The 19,924-nt window shown below is 39.3% G+C and overlaps 1 protein-coding gene across 1 annotated transcript; it reads left to right on the top strand.

Moving 5' to 3' along the window:
* The first annotated feature begins 1,496 nt into the window (after positions 1-1,496).
* On the top strand, positions 1,497-19,783 carry crbn (cereblon). Its single transcript, XM_034166657.1, has 11 exons — positions 1,497-1,634; positions 2,024-2,139; positions 2,237-2,439; positions 2,538-2,687; positions 5,021-5,183; positions 7,554-7,616; positions 7,723-7,807; positions 7,932-8,047; positions 13,431-13,495; positions 14,567-14,698; positions 18,066-19,783. Exons 1-11 carry the CDS (start codon positions 1,562-1,564, stop codon positions 18,247-18,249), a joined length of 1,350 nt encoding a protein of 449 aa, XP_034022548.1. The 5' UTR covers positions 1,497-1,561; the 3' UTR covers positions 18,250-19,783.
* Positions 19,784-19,924: the final 141 nt, after the last annotated feature.

The following is a 19,924-nucleotide window of genomic DNA, read 5'->3' as shown; positions in this document are numbered from 1 at the left end:
TGAGCTAATAAGATTAATAAATGGAATAGTTTGCACCATCTATCATGCTATGGAGTAACATATGTCATAGAATCCAATGTAAATCCAAAGTATAGGTTAAACCGGGTTTGATATGGAGCCATCCTGGAGCTGACCTCTAATGAGCTACAGGGGTCAGTAAAGAATTACACAAGTCAAAATAAAAAAAAAAAAAAGCTCCAATCATGTTGAAAACTACACATTATTTGTCTGATCATAAAAAGGTACAGTTTGGACAATCTGAATGCTATGGAGTTATGGGGTAAATCTATAAAAATGGTGACAGGTCAGTTTCAGGTTGTACAGGGGTCAAAAGTTAAAAGTTGCTCTAATTTTGGTAAAACATGCAAATTGAGCCTGGTTTGACCTTTACTTTGGATTTACATTGGATTCTATGACATATGTTACTCCATAGCATGATAATTATAAGCATGATGGTGCAAACTATTCCATTTATTAATCTTATTAGATCAACCAATAATTTGCATCACTTTTTACCAAAATTGAAGGAACTTTAACTTTTGACCCCTGTACAAACTGAAACTGACCTTTGTCACCATTTTTGCTGTTTTACCCCACAACTCCAGAACATTCAGTCGTAGGTAGTCCAAACTACACCTTTTTGGAATCGTTATGATCAGGCAAATGATGTATAGTTTTCAACATGATTGGAGCTTTTGAAAATTTTGATCCCTGTGTAATTCTTTATTGACCCCTGTAGCTCTTTAGAGGTCAGCTCCAGGATGGCAACATATTTGAAAATAAACATTAGTTAATTTAGAATATGTGTGCCAAATTCTATGCTTTTATCACAAAATGCATAATTGTTATGGAAATTTAAGCAAAGCTGCACCACTGTGGCACAAACCACAATTGATAATGATAGACCTGGGACTAATAGCACCATCTGTCACACATTCATTGGCATTAACATCTACAACTCGTTAACTGGTTTGTATATTTCAATGAAACTACGTACTGATTGCACATTATATGAAGGTGTGCTTGAAGGAAGAGAATTGTGGTTCCATATCTTTTTTTCCAAAAGGGGAAATAATGTTTTGTTAAATTGTATTTGTCAGTTGTCTGTATGGTTGACCAGGTTGTTTGAAATATTTCATCAAGATTTACTGCCAAAAGTTTATGATGCAAGCAACCTGTATGGCAGAGTGATGAGTTCAGTCTCAGATCTCTATTTTTTTGTCATACCTACAGCAGAAGGGTTTCTTATAGAACTCAAAACGATTGAGATCTTTGACAAGCATATAAAAGTGACACGAGTGGCAGAAATTAGGTACCAATGTCAGATGTCTGGGCTTAGCTTTGTGGACAGGGCGTGAATCTCGGATACTCGGAGTAGAGCTGCTGCTTCTTTGCATCAAAAGGAGCCTGCTGAGTTGGTTTTGGACGATGGAGGTCTGGACCTTGGAGATGCTGGGGGGATGTTTCCCAGCATTCCCCGTCATTTACACTCCCGTCCTCACGGGGCAGTGGTGAGTCACGAAAGGCTGTCAGAGAAGTTGAGGCCGTTGTAAACACGGACATGGCTGACGAGAGGGGCGGAGGAGAAGAAAACATTAACGACAACATGGGGAACCAGCTAGAGCTTTTACCAGGTAACATCTAACATTACTGCTGCTTCTTCAGCGCGGACTTCATATTTAATTAAACTAGTGAATATTTCAGCATGGTGAGCTTTTATCAGTGTCACAAAGGCTTCATTATTCCTCTGATTTATCAGACTATAATGTCGCAGAACATGGGCAGGGTGGTGGCCAAGCGCTTAGCGCGGAAGGTTCCCCGTTCATCTGCAACATTTCTCCATGTACTGTGGAGTTGCGTCAGGAAGGGCATCCGGCGTAAAACCTGTGCCAAATCCACATGCAGCTCCATTGCTGAGTGGAATACAAGGGAGCAGCTGAAGGGACTTAGTAATGTTGCAGAAAATGGCCACACAGTGTGATTTATTATCGCTTTGTGTCTTGATTGTGCTGTGGAACGGCAGAAAACGACGAAGAGGAGGAGGAGGAAGATGACATGGAGACTGAAGACCGTGACAGTGAGGATGCAGAAAAGCGAAGTTTCATCACCTTTGACCCCAGCCTCCCCACATCACATGCTGTGAGTGTTTATTCCTGACTCCTGTCAGTTCTGGACCTTCTGAGTTGTGTTTTAGTGGTGTGTAGCTGCTGGGCTCTTTGTGTGTTTGGACTGGCAGTACCTGGGCTCAGACATGGAGGAGTTTCACGGCCGCACAGTCCACGATGATGACAGCTGTCAGACCATCCCTGTGCTGCCGCACACGGCCATGATGCTGGTGCCGGGACAGACGCTGCCTCTGAAGCTCTTCAGGCCCCAGGAGGTCAGCATGATGCGCAGCGTCATCCAGAGAGACCGCACCTTTGCTGTGCTCGCACAAAGGTACAGGGGAACCTCGCCTGCCCCCCCCACCCCCCCAAAAAAAAATTCAAAACAGCTAATCTGAGTTTGGTGCCTTTTTCTTATGTCTGATCCTGCAGTGATACTGGGGAGTCAGGCCCTGAGTTTGGCACAACAGCAGAAATCTATGCATACTGGGAGGAGCAGGAGTACGGCATTGAAACTGTCAAAGTGAAAGCTGTGGGCAGGCAGAGATTCCAGGTTCACGAGATAAGAACTCAAGCAGACGGGTAAGTTATAATCACCCTTATGAAGCAAAACCAAAAGTTCAGGAATTAATAAATGTTCTTGCGGCTTGTAGAAAAGACCATCTCATGTAAAATTTGTGCAAAATCCCAGTACAGATGTGTACTGGATCCGCTGTGGCAACCCTGAACAAATGGGGTAGTTGAAGGACAAGTTGTGTGTGTATATATAACGCTTATTTATATCTACCTGTGCATTAAAGAATATACCTCTGCCCAGCACCATAATCACTTTTGTTCCAGTGGTAAAGGAAGTGATCAAATCACCTGAATGATCATTACGCTGTGCTCTTGCTCTCATGACAACCAGTGCTGACTTTATTTATTTATTTTGCACAAAAGTAATCTAGCTAACAGCCAATGGAATACACACGCATACATTCACAAAACATGACATTCTAAGAGTTAACAAAGACACGTGGACTGCATATGCATAGTCAGTAAATGATTTAGATATGAACATAAATGTAATATAATTATAATGTTAAGTATTTATTTTGAGAGGAAACAATCCTTGTGTGGACATTAGAAAACAGTGATTGCAGATCTGGTGTGTGTACTGTACTCTTTATTACCAACTAACACAGACAGGAAGCGATTACTGAGATCAGTCCACTGTGTTTGTCTGTCTGTGTGGCTGTTTATGTAACTCTAAAACTATTTCTGCTTGGCTTTAATATTTTACATGAAGTAGAGTGTCAATGTGCCTTCTTTCTTCTAATCAGGAATATAAATTAGTTTCCTTTTATTTACTTGTTTTTGAAGTGACCTTAGACAGGGCTAGTTGACACCAATTTGCATCTAATGTATCTTGACTTTACCTGGTTCCAACAGATAGGAAATTTTGGGCGGTGAGGATAGATCGGTTGACTGCCTGGGTGGTTGCCTTCCAGCCTCGGGGTAATTCTGTGGTGTGGTGGATGCGGTGAGACATAGCAGCAGTCTTGATTTGACTTGATGTATTCTGAAATAAAAGGAAAAACCTGAGACATTCTCTCATGAATGAGCATCAGTCTGCAGAAAACAGTGATTCATCTGTATTTGATGAGCATACAGTAGTGTTCAGAATAATAGTAGTGCTATGTGACTAAAAATATTAATCCAGGTTTTGAGTATATTTCTTATTGTTACATGGGAAACAAGGTACCAGTAGATTCAGTAGATTCTCACAAATCCAACAAGACCAAGCATTCATGATAGGCACACTCTTAAGGCTATGAAATTGGGCTATTAGTAAAAAAAAGTAGAAAAGGGGGTGTTCACAGCAATAGTAGTGTGACATTCAGTCAGTGAGTTAATCAATTTTGTAGAACAAACAGGTGTGAATCAGGTGTCCCCTATTTAAGGATGAAGCCAGCACTTGTTGAACATGCTTTTCTCTTTGAAAGCCTGAGGAAAATGGGACGTTCAAGACATTGTTCAGAAGAACAGCGTAGTTTGATTAAAAGCTTGATTGGAGAGGGGAAAACTTATACACAGGTGCAAAAAAATTATAGGCTGTTCATCTACAATGATCTCCAATGCTTTAAAATGGACAAAAAAACAGACACTTGGAAGAAAACGGAAAACAACCATCAAAATGGATAGAAGAATAACCAGAATGGCAAAGGCTCACCCATTGATCAGCTCCAGGATGATCAAAGACAGTCTGGAGTTACCTGTAAGTGCTGTGACAGTTAGAAGACGCCTGTGTGAAGCTAATTTATTTGCAAGAATCCCCCGCAAAGTCCCTCTGTTAAATAAAAGACATGTGCAGAAGAAGTTACAATTTGCCATAGAACACATCAACTGGCCTAAAGAGAAATGGAGGAATATTTTGTGGACTGATGAGAGTAAAATTGTTCTTTTTGGGTCCAAGGGCCGCAGACAGTTTGTGAGACGACCCCCAAACTCTGAATTCAAGCCACAGTTCACAGTGAAGACAGTGAAGCATGGTGGTGCAACAAGACAATGGGTGTTTCAACAAGACAATGACCCCAAGCACACTAGTAAACGAGCAAAATCTTGGTTCCAAACCAACAAAATTAATGCCTCGCAGATATGAAGAAATCATGAAAAACTGTGGAACAGTTAGTTCTTCCAGTGTTCAGGAAATCACACAGGCTCACTTCATAACAATGTGATTTGTTAATATATTTGATACACAAAAGCAGCAATAATTGTCATCCCTTCTGTAACACTGACTTTCATGTCTTCTTTCTGTGGAGACTTGTCTTCACACGTATTATACTGTATATGACCTTTTCCTCCTTTTCAGTCTTTTAGTCACTAATTACTAATTATGTATATGTTGTTCTATCTATCTCACTGTTATGCAGAATCAGACTAGCTAAGGTACAGATCCTTCCAGAGAGGATCCTGCCAGATGCCCTCAATGCTGTGCAGCTAAAGTCTGTCTCTAGGCTCCACATGCACCTCTCCTCCAAACCACCGGCTCAGAACTCTCAGCAGTCCCAGTGCTGGTGGAGTAAATACAACCGGGTCAGTCTCCCTCTCTCTCTCTCTCTCTCTCGCTCTCTCAGCAAAACAGCTTTCTTTGGACAAGTCAGGGGACTCATATTTAAACATTTCCACATCACTGAAGATATCTTGGACTTCATTTACGTCAGTCTTTAAGAAACACAAACAGCGTGGTACTATGTGGTAAGTCTGTCTGGAGTAGGCAGTTCTCAAATGTCAGTGACCGTGCAAGAAGAAATTTAGTGAGGGAAGCCATCGATTACACCCCTGTCCTACCTTGACTATTTAGCCAGTGTTTGCCATCCATATTAAAACGCTGGCATATGTCTAATACATTATGAGTAGGTTTTGCATAAATTAAGTGCATGTTGAAGCACGCTGATATTCGTCGTAATAAGGCAAGTGCATCAAAAAATTTTGGGCATGCACAATATTTTCAACGTATACCAGCGTATGGCTCATACGTCCCACATATGCGGACCATAAGTTGTAGGTAAGTTATGCAATTATTGACACATGTTTCTTGTAAGATACTCATAAGTCAAAATACATGTCCATTGATGCTGTTCATTTATTGGCTGAACAACTGAAAGCTGCAGTCCTCATGTGAACAGTTCAGACTGTTACAAAACCATTCAAACACGGAGGAAATATAAAGTCTTAATCTTACCTGTTCGTTTCAGTCGGATTCATCATCACAAGCTGAGGAAAACATATCCACAGAAAGCGTCCTGATTTTGGAAAACGACATCTGAAAATACTTTTAACTCCTTGTTCTGGCTGAAGAAATGTAGCGTTTTACAGAAGTCCCTCTGTGTTTTATCTGCTCCAGGTATGTTTCTCAGCCTGAAACAGAGAATGCTGACGCTTTGTTCCACTACAAGAAAATTTACTTATTTTAAAAGTTGAAGATTCACAGCACCTCATTCATTCATGTCAGTGTTTACCACAGGCATCAGTTGATTCTTCAGCATTCTCCACAAGATGAAAATAAATCCCATGATCCACCAAGACAGAAATAAAATAAAATTTAAAAAAATATTAAATTACTCTGTTTGGCCTCTGTGTGGAGGGGAGAGGCCACGCGACAGCGTATGTGTGCTCGATGACGTGCTTGTCAATATTTACCTTTTCCACCTGCCAAACAAAAGTGTTCTGCTGGTGGTGGAAACACAAACCAAGCCAGACTTAACCGTTCCAGCCCATACCATACTGTGCAGTACTGACCCGGACCGCTCTGTGGAAACGGGGCTGTCAGCATACGCTGTCAAGGTGTGACAGCTGCATAATGTATTTGACGTATCCAGAGTATTTGGCACATTTTTCATATGTTGGCATACGCTGGCTAAATCGACAAGGTATGACAGGGCCCTTGGTGAACCTGCACAGTGCACCCTCTGTCTTTTGCATCACCTACAGTTTCATGGCAGAGTGCCACTAAGAGGGACTTTCTTAAAAAGAAGATGCAAGATTTCTGCAACAGTTTGCTAGAACATAAATGGGAGACTTAATCACTGATTTGATTTGATTTATTTATTGCTTTAAAAAAATTTCTCACAGACACCTTGAATTATTTCAAAGTTAGCTTAAATTATTTCTTGGTGGCTTTCCTCAGTAGTCTACTTCCTGCATAGTCACTCAGTTTTGTGCCTATTTACCATAGTGATCCTATTTCTTAATGAACTCCAAGACATACAAGTATTTGGTGATAAATTGTGGTAAATTCATCAAACAATGACAATAACTGTGTCATACATACATTTTAAGTCTGTTTTTTTTTGGGGGGGGGGGTGGGGGGGGGTTGGGTCTTCAAAGTATGAAAGCATTTTTGTTGTTCTTGTTGCTGGTTAATAACATTTGACATTTTATTAAATAATCTAATTATGCAAAATTGGGTTTTTCTTTTTTATTTCTCTACATATTTTAAAATCTGCACTCAAAAGTCAGTGGTGCTGCAAACAATGTTAACCAGGACTGTATGTAATGGAATTAATATTTTTATTTATTTATTTAGTTGAATGCACATAAAACCTCACAGCAACATTTGATATTTACTGTATTTATTTATTTTTGCATGCAGTATGAGGACAGTTCAGATGAGTGACTGTTTAGTTTTTGAATGGTTCTACACACACACACACACACACTTTCTCGCTCTCTCAGAAGGTAGTCATGCATAATAATAATATAATATATATCATCATATAATAATACGAAGTTTTTATAGTGTTTATAATTTTTCAGAAATCCAGTTGGTATTTTGTTGTTGATAATAGTGTAAGAGAGATGATGTAATGTACGGGTAATTGATTGTGACCCCCCCCCCCCCCCCCCCCCCAAAAAAAAATAAAATAAAAATAAACATCTTTGGTTATCTGTCTTTCATCACAGAGGAAGTTTCACTGTGCTAGTCTGACCTCTTGGCCACACTGGGTCTACGCTCTGTATGACACCGTGAGTACAGTGATCCGTGTGCAATCATCAGGATTTAATTTTTATAAGCATCTTATCAAAGCGAATGTAAACAATGTTTGTCTGCTTCCTGTGTTTCACCTTGCAGGAGTCGCTTATGAAGAGAGTGAAAAAACAGCTGCATGAATGGGATGAAAATTTGAAGGATGACTCCCTCCCTACAAATGCCGTAGGTCAGCTTCACATCCCTTTATTGCATCACAGAGGCCCACACACATATTTTCCATCTCTTTTTGTGTTTTCTTTCATTCATTGCTCTTTTCCATCCAGATTTAATTTCTGTCTGTATTGTATCAGATCTCTCCTATAGAGTGGCGGGCTGTCTGCCCATAGGTGATGCTCTGCGCCTCCAGCTGCTGAAGATCGGTAGCGCCATCCAGAGACTTCGCTGTGAGCTGGACATCATGGACCGGGTAAGGATATGATAACTTCACCTCACCCCCACACCATCTTACCATCTCCACAGTCTCTGCCACCTCAGCTTTTACTCATTATGTGGTTTGATGAGATCTGACGTGTGTTTTTTTTCTGTGGTGTTCTTTGCTACAGTAACACTCATGGACATGATGGATTAAAAGTGCATTTCCCTCTAAAGTCTGCTACATAAAATATTTGGGTTTTTAGCATGTCTAAATAATGAAATTTTTGTTATATTTCAAAAACTACTTGAAACTAGTAATGGACAGAATGACATCTTGAAAAATAGGAGAGTTCTGATTTAATTTAAATAGAACTGCAACAAATATTAAGCAGTTTCTGAAGGTTACCAATTTTGGAAATTCAAGATAGTAATAACAACATTATTTTTTGGATTACTCATTTCATAAGTTTTATAAAATTGTGTAGTGTTCCAGATCTCCAAGAAATTTTGACAAACCTATGAATCATTGCATAAAGAATGGAAGTGCTCTCAGCATTCTGATTACATTCATAGTTTAATATAAATAGAGCGAATGATCTGGCCTCTAAAAATAATTAAAGTTTAGCAAAAAGATCAGTTTTGCATTCTTAGAGATTTTTTTTGCGAAACCTTTCATAAAGTAGTAGAACTTCATTACATTGCAAAATGAAAAATACAAATACAGATAAAAGCTGTGAAAGTTCTGCAAAATTTTATGTATTGCAACACACAGAATGCTGTAATTTAATGTTTATTTGCAGTGAGGCATCAAGATATGATGATCACCTCATTTATAATTTTTTTTTGGAATTGCAGTAATGTGTGTTTGTACAGCAAAATTGACCCAGTGAGGGTTTAGAATTTCTAGTCATGGTATAAAAAGTACAGTATGTAAAAGTGTGGGGTACTTCTTTGATGACATTTGGAAGTTTACAAAACAAATAAATCATCCCACTACTTCTCAAATGCGCATAGAAGCCGTGATTTACAATCTGAGTTTATTTGATTGAGAATGCATTATTAAATCTGATTGTTTTCTTCCCTTCTCTGCCCAAATTTGTTGACTTCTGCATTAAATGTCATCTGAATTATTGAATTCATCTAAGTATTTTATTTAACTGACATGTTTGTAGAGTAAAAGGACTCCTCACTAAATGTGAAGACATGATTCAGTTCCATTCAGCTTCGCTTTTGTTTCAGTTGTCTCTGCAGTCTCCAACCAACAGTTTGAAAACCACACATTTAAAGGCGAAGCTGTTATGGTTTAGAACCCTGGAACACTAGGAACTGGACCTCAGAATGCAGATGCCAAAAACAAGGAGGAGTACGCTGCAAAACAACTTGTTTATTTAAAGATGTTAGGTGAAAAATCCAGGAATATTTAACTGTCCAGTAAATCCAAAATTACTTCTCAAATTAACGGAGGTGATGTGGAAAAAACCCAGTAGAATCAAAAACTCAGGGAGCTCTTCAAAAGACAGAGCCTGAAAAACGTGATAACAAAAAAACAAATGTCAACACATGACAGCGAGAGAAGCAATTTTAAAGAACAGACCTTCAGTGAAGCTGGAACCTGCGGAGTAACAAATGATCAGACAGGTGGACAAATGAGCTTCTTCTGTGGTAAGATTTGTGGCAAAACAATCGCCCAGTGCCAGCCCTGATCCCAGTGATGCTTAAATAACAAATGGAATTAATGACAAACCATGACCAACAGGTGTGAACGGAAACACAGGAGCCACGTGGAAAACAAATCAATCAGTATTGAAAAATAACAAAATAATCAGATTGGGTGGAGAAATAAACTGAGCATGGAATCTACAAATGTATATATAACACAATATGGTGATGACTCACAGAAACGATGAATAGGGAAAGCTTCAGAATGTTTTACACAAAAGGAACTAAACACTAGATGTGCACGGGGCAGAGCTATTACATGACAGCTGTCAACAAACCCCGTGCTCGGCTGACAGCATGAGAAGGGGGAAGCTTCACAAAGAGCGCGGGCTGACACGAAACCTGAAGGACATAAACAAAAAGCTAAACCAAGGAAGAAGTATAACTAAAAACCAAAACCCTGGGCGGACTTAAACTGGATCGCAACAACTGGGGAAAACCCTAGAAGCAGCACACGAATGAAAGGACGCAGCAGAAACGAGTAAGAATCACGCCACACATTAATGTCACCAACACGCATTCTTACATACGCACAACAGTACACTGGATCAACCACACACACATTCACCCCTACTCCGGCACGCACGCACACACACAGACAGAGTTAAACTGGATCAACCACACACACATTCACACCTACTCAGGCACGCACGCACACACACACACACACACACACACACAGAGTTACCAGTTTCAGCAAACAACACATGCACCGACCTTACAGTCATGACAACTAATGCAGAACACTAATGGAAGAGCATTTAAAGTCAAGCAGTGTGTTTATATATATATATATATATACACAGTCAACAAAAATATAAATGCAGCACTTTTGGTTTTGCTCCCATTTTGTATGAGATGAACTCAAAGATCTAAAACTTTTTCCACATACACAATATCACCATTTCCCTCAAATATTGTTCACAAACCAGTCTAAATCTGTGATAGTGAGCACTTCTCCTTTGAGATAATCCATCCCACCTCACAGGTGTGCCATACCAAGATGCTGATTAGACACCATGATTAGTGCACAGGTGTGCCTTAGACTGCCCACAATAAAAGGCCACTCTGAAAGGTGCAGTTTTATCACACAGCACAATGCCACAGATGTCGCAAGATTTGAGGGAGCGTGCAATTGGCATGCTGACAGCAGGAATGTCAACCAGAGCTGTTGCTCATGTATTCAATGTTCATTTCTCTACCATAAGCCATCTCCAAAGGCGTTTCAGAGAATTTGGCAGTACATCCAACCAGCCTCACAACCGCAGACCACGTGTAACCACACCAGTCCAGGACCTCCACATCCAGCATGTTCACCTCCAAGATCGTCTGAGACCAGCCACTCGGACAGCTGCTGAAACAATCGGTTTGCATAACCAAAGAATTTCTGCACAGACTGTCAGAAACCGTCTCAGGGAAGCTCATCTGGATGCTCGTCGTCCTCATCGGGGTCTCGAGCTGACTCCAGTTCGTCGTCGTAACCGACTTGAGTGGGCAAATGCTCACATTCGCTGGCGTTTGGCACATTGGAGAGGTGTTCTCTTCACGGATGAATCCCGGTTCACACTGTCCAGGGCAGATGGCAGACAGCGTGTGTGGCGTCGTGTGGGTGAGCGGTTTTCTGATGTCAATGTTGTGGATCGAGTGGCCCATTGTGGCGGTGGGGTTATGGTATGGGCAGGCATCTGTTATGGACGAAGAACACAGGTGCATTTTATTGATGGCATTTTGAATGCACAGAGATACCGTGACGAGATCCTGAGGCCCATTGTTGTGCCATACATCCAAGAACATCACCTCATGTTGCAGCAGGATAATGCACGGCCCCATGTTGCAAGGATCTGTACACAATTCTTGGAAGCTGAAAATGTCCCAGTTCTTGCATGGCCGGCATACTCACCGGACATGTCGCCCATTGAGCATGTTTGGGATGCTCTGGACCGGCGTATACGACAGCGTGTACCAGTTCCTGCCAATATCCAGCAGCTTCGCACAGCCATTGAAGAGGAGTGGACCAACATTCCACAGGCCACAATTGACAACCTGATCAACTCTATGTGAAGGAGATGTGTTGCACTGCATGAGGCAAATGGTGGTCACACCAGATACTGACTGGTATCCCCCCCCCCAATAAAACAAAACTGCACCTTTCAGAGTGGCCTTTTATTGTGGGCAGTCTAAGGCACACCTGTGCACTAATCATGGTGTCTAATCAGCATCTTGATATGGCACACCTGTGAGGTGGGATGGATTATCTCAGCAAAGGAGAAGTGCTCACTATCACAGATTTAGACTGGTTTGTGAACAATATTTGAGGGAAATGGTGATATTGTGTATGTGGAAAAGTTTTAGATCTTTGAGTTCATCTTGTACAAAATGGGAGCAAAACCAAAAGTGTTGCGTTTATATTTTTGTTGAGTGTGTGTATATATATATATACTTTTTTTTTTTTTTAAATGTGGTTTGCTCCACTGGCTGCTCTCCACCTCCGCTGATGAAGCGGAAGGAAGCGCACTTTAAATGAATCATGTTTAACTATTCAAAAAAATCCCTATATTCAGATTTGATAAGAGTTTTTATCAACAGGTTGTAGAGTTAATTTATCAGTGCAGCTGTTGTGGAAATGTTGCACTCCACAGCTGTTTTTTCAAAGGCTTTATTTGCCAAGTATCCACAGAAAACAAGGAATTTGACTTTGGTTTGAGCTGCACTCTGTACGGCATGTAGAAATATACACTGAATAAATCACAGCAATAAAAAGTGGAAATGAAATGTGCAATAAGAAAAAAAAAAGAATGTTCTGTCCGCAGACTGAAGATTTCACAGAGCGCCTGGGCTTATGGTTTGGCAAAGCTCCAAAACTCTTAATAATGTGAAAAAATAAATAATTACCTAAACAAAGAGAGAGGGAACATCCTAAACTTAAAAATGTGCATGATGGCACAGCGACATTGTGCCATTGCTTAGGGAGAGCCCTGCCACTACTGATATTGTTTAAAAATACAAAAGTACTTTTTTATCCGATTAATCGATAAAATAATCAATAGAATACTCGATTCCAAAAATATTCGATAGCTGCAGCCCTAATGGATAACTTTGACCTATTCTAAGGGGTCAAAATGTCACTTTCTTTCTACACACTATTTCATTGATTACATGCTCATACGGTCGAGGTCATTTTAGCATTGCGTTATATTTTTCAACTGCTAATGTCCTTTTTGCTTTAACATTTTCACACATGCAAGATCATACTCCCACTTTGTTGTCATAACACATAGAACCAAAACAGCATGTAAAACATGTGAATGAAAGATACTAAGCCCATAAATTGTGACGTTTCACTGGGAAACTTTTATATTAAACTAAAATTAAGTGATGGCAACAGAAAACACTCCTAGTGGGAAGTGACTGAATACCTTTTAATCCAGCTGTGGGTTGTGTAACCATCACACAGAAAAGACACAAAAACACACTTGGTGTTTTTGTAGAAGCTGTGATAGTTCATGGTGGGAAGGTTTTCTTCCTGTGTTATTTAAGGTAGTAGTTCACCTCAGTGTAATCTCACTGGCCTCTTTGATGAATCGTGGTCGTCTCATCTGGACATTTGTGCAAGTGTAAAAGAGTGAATGTGTTCTGATCATACTTGCAATGAGCTTCAGCAGTGAGAGCAGTTTTTGTGTGTTACTTTTTAACACTTGATTATGTCTCCTCCTCAGTGCACGTCACTGTGCTGTAAGCAGTGTGAGGACACAGAAATCACCACAAAAAATGAGATCTTCAGGTGAGAAAGAATTCATTTACTGAATATACACTCACTGGCCACTTTATTAGGTACATCTGTTCAATTGCTTGTTAACACAAACAGCTAATTAGCCACACAGCAGCAATTCAATGCATTTAAGCTTCTAGACGTGACGAAGATGACTTGGTGAAGTTCAAACCGAGCATCAGAATGGGGAAGAAAAAGGATTTAAGTGACTTTGAATGTGGCATGGTTGTTGGTGCCAGACAGGCAGGTCTGAGTATTTCAGAAACTGCTGATCTGGTTCGAAAAAGAGAAGGTATCCAGTGAGCGGCAGTTGTGTGGAAGCAAATGCCTTGTTGATGTTGAGGTCTGAGGAGAATGGGCGACTGCGTGATGTTATCATGTCAATATGGACCAACATCTTTTGTTGAATTTGTGCCATGAAGAATTAAGGCAGTTCTGAAGGCAAAACAGGGTCCAACCCAGTACCAACAAGGTGTACCTAATAAAGTGGCCAGTGAATTTTATGTTGCAGGTCATCCACCAGCAGAGGTAGGCCACTGGTTATGCAATAACCCAGTGTGTCACCTTGTTGCATAATAATGGAAAGAAGAGAAGGGATTGTTTTAATGAAATTTGTGGGTCCTCTGTCAGGGAAGCATTGAATAGCTTTTGAGGTAGTTTAACATGTGATTGAAGATCTTTTATTTCTCTTATTGCTGTATTTCCATTACTGAATATTTAAAGGAGTGGCCTTATGACATCATAAAAATCTACAGTTGTGGATATAAAGTTACACACCGTGACTCAAAACTTTCCAACACAATCATCCCCAACTGCTGCACACATTCCATTTTATCAAACAGTATGTGTGTGAAGTGAATGTCTGCTTTATTTCCATACATAAAGTTCTTTATAGTAATTGCAGGACATGATAGAGCTATTTCAGTTTTTACTCTGTCAGGTTTTCAATGGTTAACTTAAATGTCAACATGAATGCGTCTTTAAACAGCATGGAAGATTACAGAGGTTAATGGAATTATTTGTAAAAACCTTCACAAAAATAAATACAACCTCTGAAAATGTTTCCTGTTTCTCTCACTGTAGCCTTTCTCTGTACGGCCCCATGGCTGCGTATGTCAACCCTCATGGTTACGTCCACGAAACCCTGACGGTCTACAAAGCCAACAACCTCAACCTGGTCGGCAGACCATCCACGCTGCACAGCTGGTTTCCTGGGTAACTTGTTCTCGTGGTATTCAGATTGTACATACAAGCACACAAGCTCTTTTCCATTTCATGCACATAATGCATTTATGGGACACTTTATTATTTCCTTCACTGCCATATATTTGTCTTGTTTAAAGTATAGTTTAGGATGTGAAGATGCAACATCCTTGTTTTTAATCAGCAGTTTTCCAACCAAAACACAGTAATATGTGAAGGCTGGTATGTGTTTTTCCATTTCAAAATGGAATTGTTTGTACTCATGCAGATGCTTAAGTACTGAAGGACTCGTCATGTCTGTGTTTGTATTGTTAAGAATTTTAATGAACACTTAAATTTTTAGAAACAGCCTTTTACTTTATGCTTTATGCAGAAGTATACATATATATAAAAAAAACTCCAATAGCTTTTAAATACTCGTAGAACTGTTGTTTATAGGCACTTGGATTTAGCTTTACATTGAAGTGCCTTAAAAATTACTTTTTATTGTTCAAAACAAGCAAAAGCCAAGTACTTAATAAACATGTTTAAACAAACAACAAAATAGTCAGTTAATGAATGGTTACTTCAACAGATAAAACACAACAAGACGTTTGATTAGATTAGATAGCACTTTATTGATCCCTTGGGAAGATTCCCTCAGGGAAATTGAGGTTCCAGCAGCATTGTATAGAAGCACACAGGGTAAGAAGCACACAGGGTATCAAAAGTGAAAGTAAAAAAGAAAAACAGTTTGCAAATAGAAATGGAAATGACTTGCACCACATTAAATTCATAATCTAAATCATATTTAATTACAGCCCTCAAGACTTGAATTTGATCATTTGACTTCATAATAATTCTGGTATGATGTCTTCAGGGGCGATAATTGAATTTTTAATTAATTAATTTCTCTTTTTTAATACATCATATCTGTCACTTACAGTTATACACAGACCATTTGGATTCTTCAGTACAGAAGTTAACCAGTTTGATAATTCAGGTGTTTTATCAAAAACATTTAGAACCACTGATATGTGGCGGGCTGTGCATTTTACACCTTGGTCTTCAGAACCTCCTCCCCCAATGAAACGCAGTATCACATGATATATTCTCACAAGCAGGCATCACATATTTCCCGAGTCACTGTCATTACCAAAGTAACAATGAAAACAGTAGCCACATTTACTCATATGACTGCCAAACAAACAAAAACACCATGAACACTAATAACACAGTCAGAATTAAACAGATTTCAGCCATGCTGCTGGACTGTGTGTGTGTGTGTGTGTGTGTGTGTGTGTGTGTGTGTGTGTGTGTGTGTGTGTGTGTGTGTGTGTGTGTGTGTGTGTGTGTGTGTGTGTGTGTGTGTGTGTGTGTGTGCATGCTTGATACATGGACACCGACACAGACGGATCAGAGACGTCATTCACACCAGCAGCAATAACCCATGGCAAGTACCAACACATGAAAATAAATTAAACTTAACCAAGCTGCTCATCACTTGAAGAGAAATTCTCTCTGCCTCTCTTAGTTCATAAACATTTTACCAACAAATCTCCTTCTTCAAACATTGTGCTTTAAGAAACAGAGCTCATTAAAAACTTGCCAAAAATAAACCCCCTCACTACGCCTAAAATCTAAATCCCACAAAAGAGCATTTAATTAAACTACAACATGAACTTAAAGGCTACATTATATATTAGCCTAGCTTCAGTTTGCTGATGGCTCTATGATCAGCCACAGAGGTGAAAAAAGAACTGACATGTAATTGGTAGCTTGGACCACCGTCTTGGGGGAGGGATTGAGTGATGTTCCACAAAGAAAGCGATGTGTTTGTTGTTCATGCAAAGTAGCAGAAATGTTTGGGAGATGATCCTGTCTATGAATTGTTGTTGCTATTTATTATATGTGTTAATAGGACAGAATTTTATGTTTAAAAACAAAAAGGTGGCTTGGTGGCTTGCACTATTGCCTCATAGCGAGAAGGTCTTTCTGTGTGGAGTTTGCATGTTCTCCCCATGTTTGCACAGTTCTTTTAAGCTTCTATCTGCACTTAATACTGTCTTACTTGTGGACACTAGCTTGCCTACTGGAGCAGTTGGCTGGTATTATGTTTGTTCGTGAGTCACTGTCGAACACCTTGATGGAACCTGCAGTTCAGATGTTTGACGTACAGTACTGTTCAGAATAGTAGTAGTGCTATGTGACTAAAAAGATAAATCCAGGTTTTGAGTATATTTCTTATTGTTACATGGAAAACAAGGTACCAGTAGATTCAGTAGATTCTCATAAATCCACAAGACCAGGCATTCATGATATGCACACTCTTAAGGCTATGAAATTGGGCTATTAGTAAAAAAAAAAATAGTAGAAAAGGGGGTGTTCACAATAATAGTAGCATCTGCTGTTGATGCTACAAACTCAAAACTATTATGTTCAAACTGCTTTTTTAGCAATCCTGTGAATCACTAAACTAGTATTTAGTTGTATAACCACAGTTCTTCATGATTTCTTCACATCTGCGAGGCATTAATTTTGTTGGTTTGGTTTACTAGTGTGCTTGGGGTCATTGTCTTGTTGAAACACCCATTTCAAGGGCATGACCTCTTCAAGTATTTTGACATATCCAAACTGACCCATGATACCTGGTATGCGATATACCTTAAATAGGGGACACCTGATTCACACCTGTTTGTTCAACAAAATTGACAAACTCACTGACTGAATGCCACACTACTAATATTGTGAACACCCCCTTTTCTACTTTTTTTTTTTTTTTTAACTAATAACCCAGTTTCATAGCCTTAAGAGTGTGCATATCATGAATGCTTAGTCTTGTTGGATTTGTGAGAATCTACTGAATCTACTGGTAACTTGTTTCCCATGTAACAATAAGAAATATACTCAAAACCTGGATTAATCTTTTTAGTCACATAGCACTACTATTATTCTGAACACTACTGTATTTGCCACAGGAGCTTGGAGCTTGAGAAGTGCTGTAAAGAGGAATGGGCAAAACTGTCCATAGATAGGTCCACCAAGCTTGTGGCATCATATTCAAGAAGACTTGAGGCTGTAATTGCTGCCAAAGGTGCATCAACAAAGTATTGAGCAAAGGGTGTGAATACTTACTTAGTTTTTTAAATTTTTTATAATTTTGCGAAAAAAAAATTTCAGAAACCTTTTTTCATGTTGTCATTATGGGATGTTGTGAGTAGAATTTTGAGGGAACAAATGAATTTGCTCCATTTTGGAATAAGGCTGTAACATAAGAAAATGTGGAAAAAGTGAAGTGCTGTGAATACTTTCTGGATGCACCGCAACAGTTTCTGTGATGTCTGAAGCATTCTGTTAAGATAAAACGTGGTTAACTGTGATCTTCTCACTTTTCTATCAGATACGCCTGGACAATTGCTCAGTGCCGGACCTGTGGGTCTCACATGGGTTGGAAATTCACAGCTACCAAGAAGGACTTGTCTCCACCTCGTTTTTGGGGTCTGACACGTTCTGCTATGCTCCCCCGTATCCCCCAAAGTGACGGTGAGGAGGGAATAGAGGGTTCTCACGTGTTCTGTCTGTGACACCGGATGATGGTTTGCAAACCCCGCTACCACCTCAGCTTAGATCTTCATCCAGTGTCTGGCTGCGATTACCCTTAATACTCAGCACATCACACATAGTCATATTAACAGGAAGAATTTCAAAAAACATTTTAAGATGCAGTGAGAACAGTGTGAAGGTAGTATGTGTTCTTTAAAGTGGAAAGAGAGAATAAGACATCTGCCATTCCTCCACATTAGTCCTGTTCTGTGATCTGGTCTTCTGTCCAGCTGTTGGAAGATGTAAAAGCCATGCTTCATGCATTTTGCCACATTTCCCCCAGTTCTTGTCGTTAGTGTGAAGAGAGCGTAGTGTGTGATTGAACGCAGTCGAGGTGATGATATCTTTGGTGAGCAGGCTGCACTTTCATCTGTTATACAGATACACATCTGTTATATATTGAAATTCATTTAGCTTTCACATTTTTGCCGGCGGTCAATAGTCACTTATTGTTGGAGTTTGAAGAAAGGTGCAGTCGAACATGGCAACGTAATGTTTGAGTCTTTAAACCAAACTGTATGTAGTTTTATATGCACGGTGGGAGAGAATATAAATCTAACAAACTCATTCTCAAAAGATGTTGTCACCCCCCCACCTCTTTCTACATTATTGTAGCAGTTTTTTGTTTGTGTTTTTGTTGTTTTTTTATTATAAAGAAACCACCACAGCAGTAATGCTAATAAAGTTTGGGAACAACAGATGCTTCCCTTATTTTGTCACATGTTAACATTACAGTAAAACCTTGGCAACTACACAAAAATGATCAGACGAAACCCTCGTGTCGTTAGTGTAGCCATGGCAACCACTAAGAAACACATTTAAGTCTATTCAGAATTTGACGCATTTAGTCCTGGTTTCAAAATTTTTGTATGATTTGTTAGTTTTGTGTTTATTAAAAGGCTCATTCTGTCAGGAAAAAAGAAGAAATTATTTCTGTTTGCTTTCAGTTAAAATGAGAGACCGTTTGATGCCTCGTGGCTGAATGTTTGTTGTCGTTTTCTTAAACAGAGCACAGAGGTGGTTTGATTTTCTTCTTTTTGTCACGTTAATCTACAAAATGCTGTGCCTATGCTCAAGAACAGTGTCTTTGAATTCTGAGCCTTTGAACCACTGATGTAAACAAAAGATTGTAAATTATCAATTTTGAGATTTAGATTTATAAGTTTATTTTTGGCTTGTTATTGTTGGCTTGCAGACTCTGTTCAGATTTGGTGGGAGGTGCTGGATCACGTTTGTATAAATGTAATTATAGGAAGGATTTGTAGATTTTATTGTATAACTGTTATTTGTTTTGTTTTTTTTCCTGATTTCATATTGCAGGCTGCCACAAATGAACCATTTGAATAGTTTTCAGCGGTAAGCAGAATATTCAAATGCAATAAGGAGATATCTGAAATGTGAAGATACTGCTGTTTATGATGACATATTTTCAGTTTAAAAACAATCATTGCCTGTATTTTATTCTTGTGGCTGAAGCACGTTAATGCCAAGTAAAACACTTTATGCTCTCATGCAGTTTGTTGTTATTTATCTTCATTGCAGCACTTACATTTACAAATCAGAAATTGTGACTTTAGCAGAACTTTACTTTCTTCACATTTCTACCTTTTATAGCAAATTCTCTGTTGGGCTTTTCATTGTTTTCATAGAAGAGAA

The sequence above is a fragment of the Thalassophryne amazonica genome, chromosome 3, assembly GCF_902500255.1.
Source record: "Thalassophryne amazonica chromosome 3, fThaAma1.1, whole genome shotgun sequence".
NCBI classification, from domain to species: Eukaryota; Metazoa; Chordata; class Actinopteri; order Batrachoidiformes; family Batrachoididae; genus Thalassophryne; species Thalassophryne amazonica.
The sequence above is the reverse complement of the archived record's forward strand: the minus strand, read 5'-3'. Positions and strand labels throughout refer to the sequence as shown.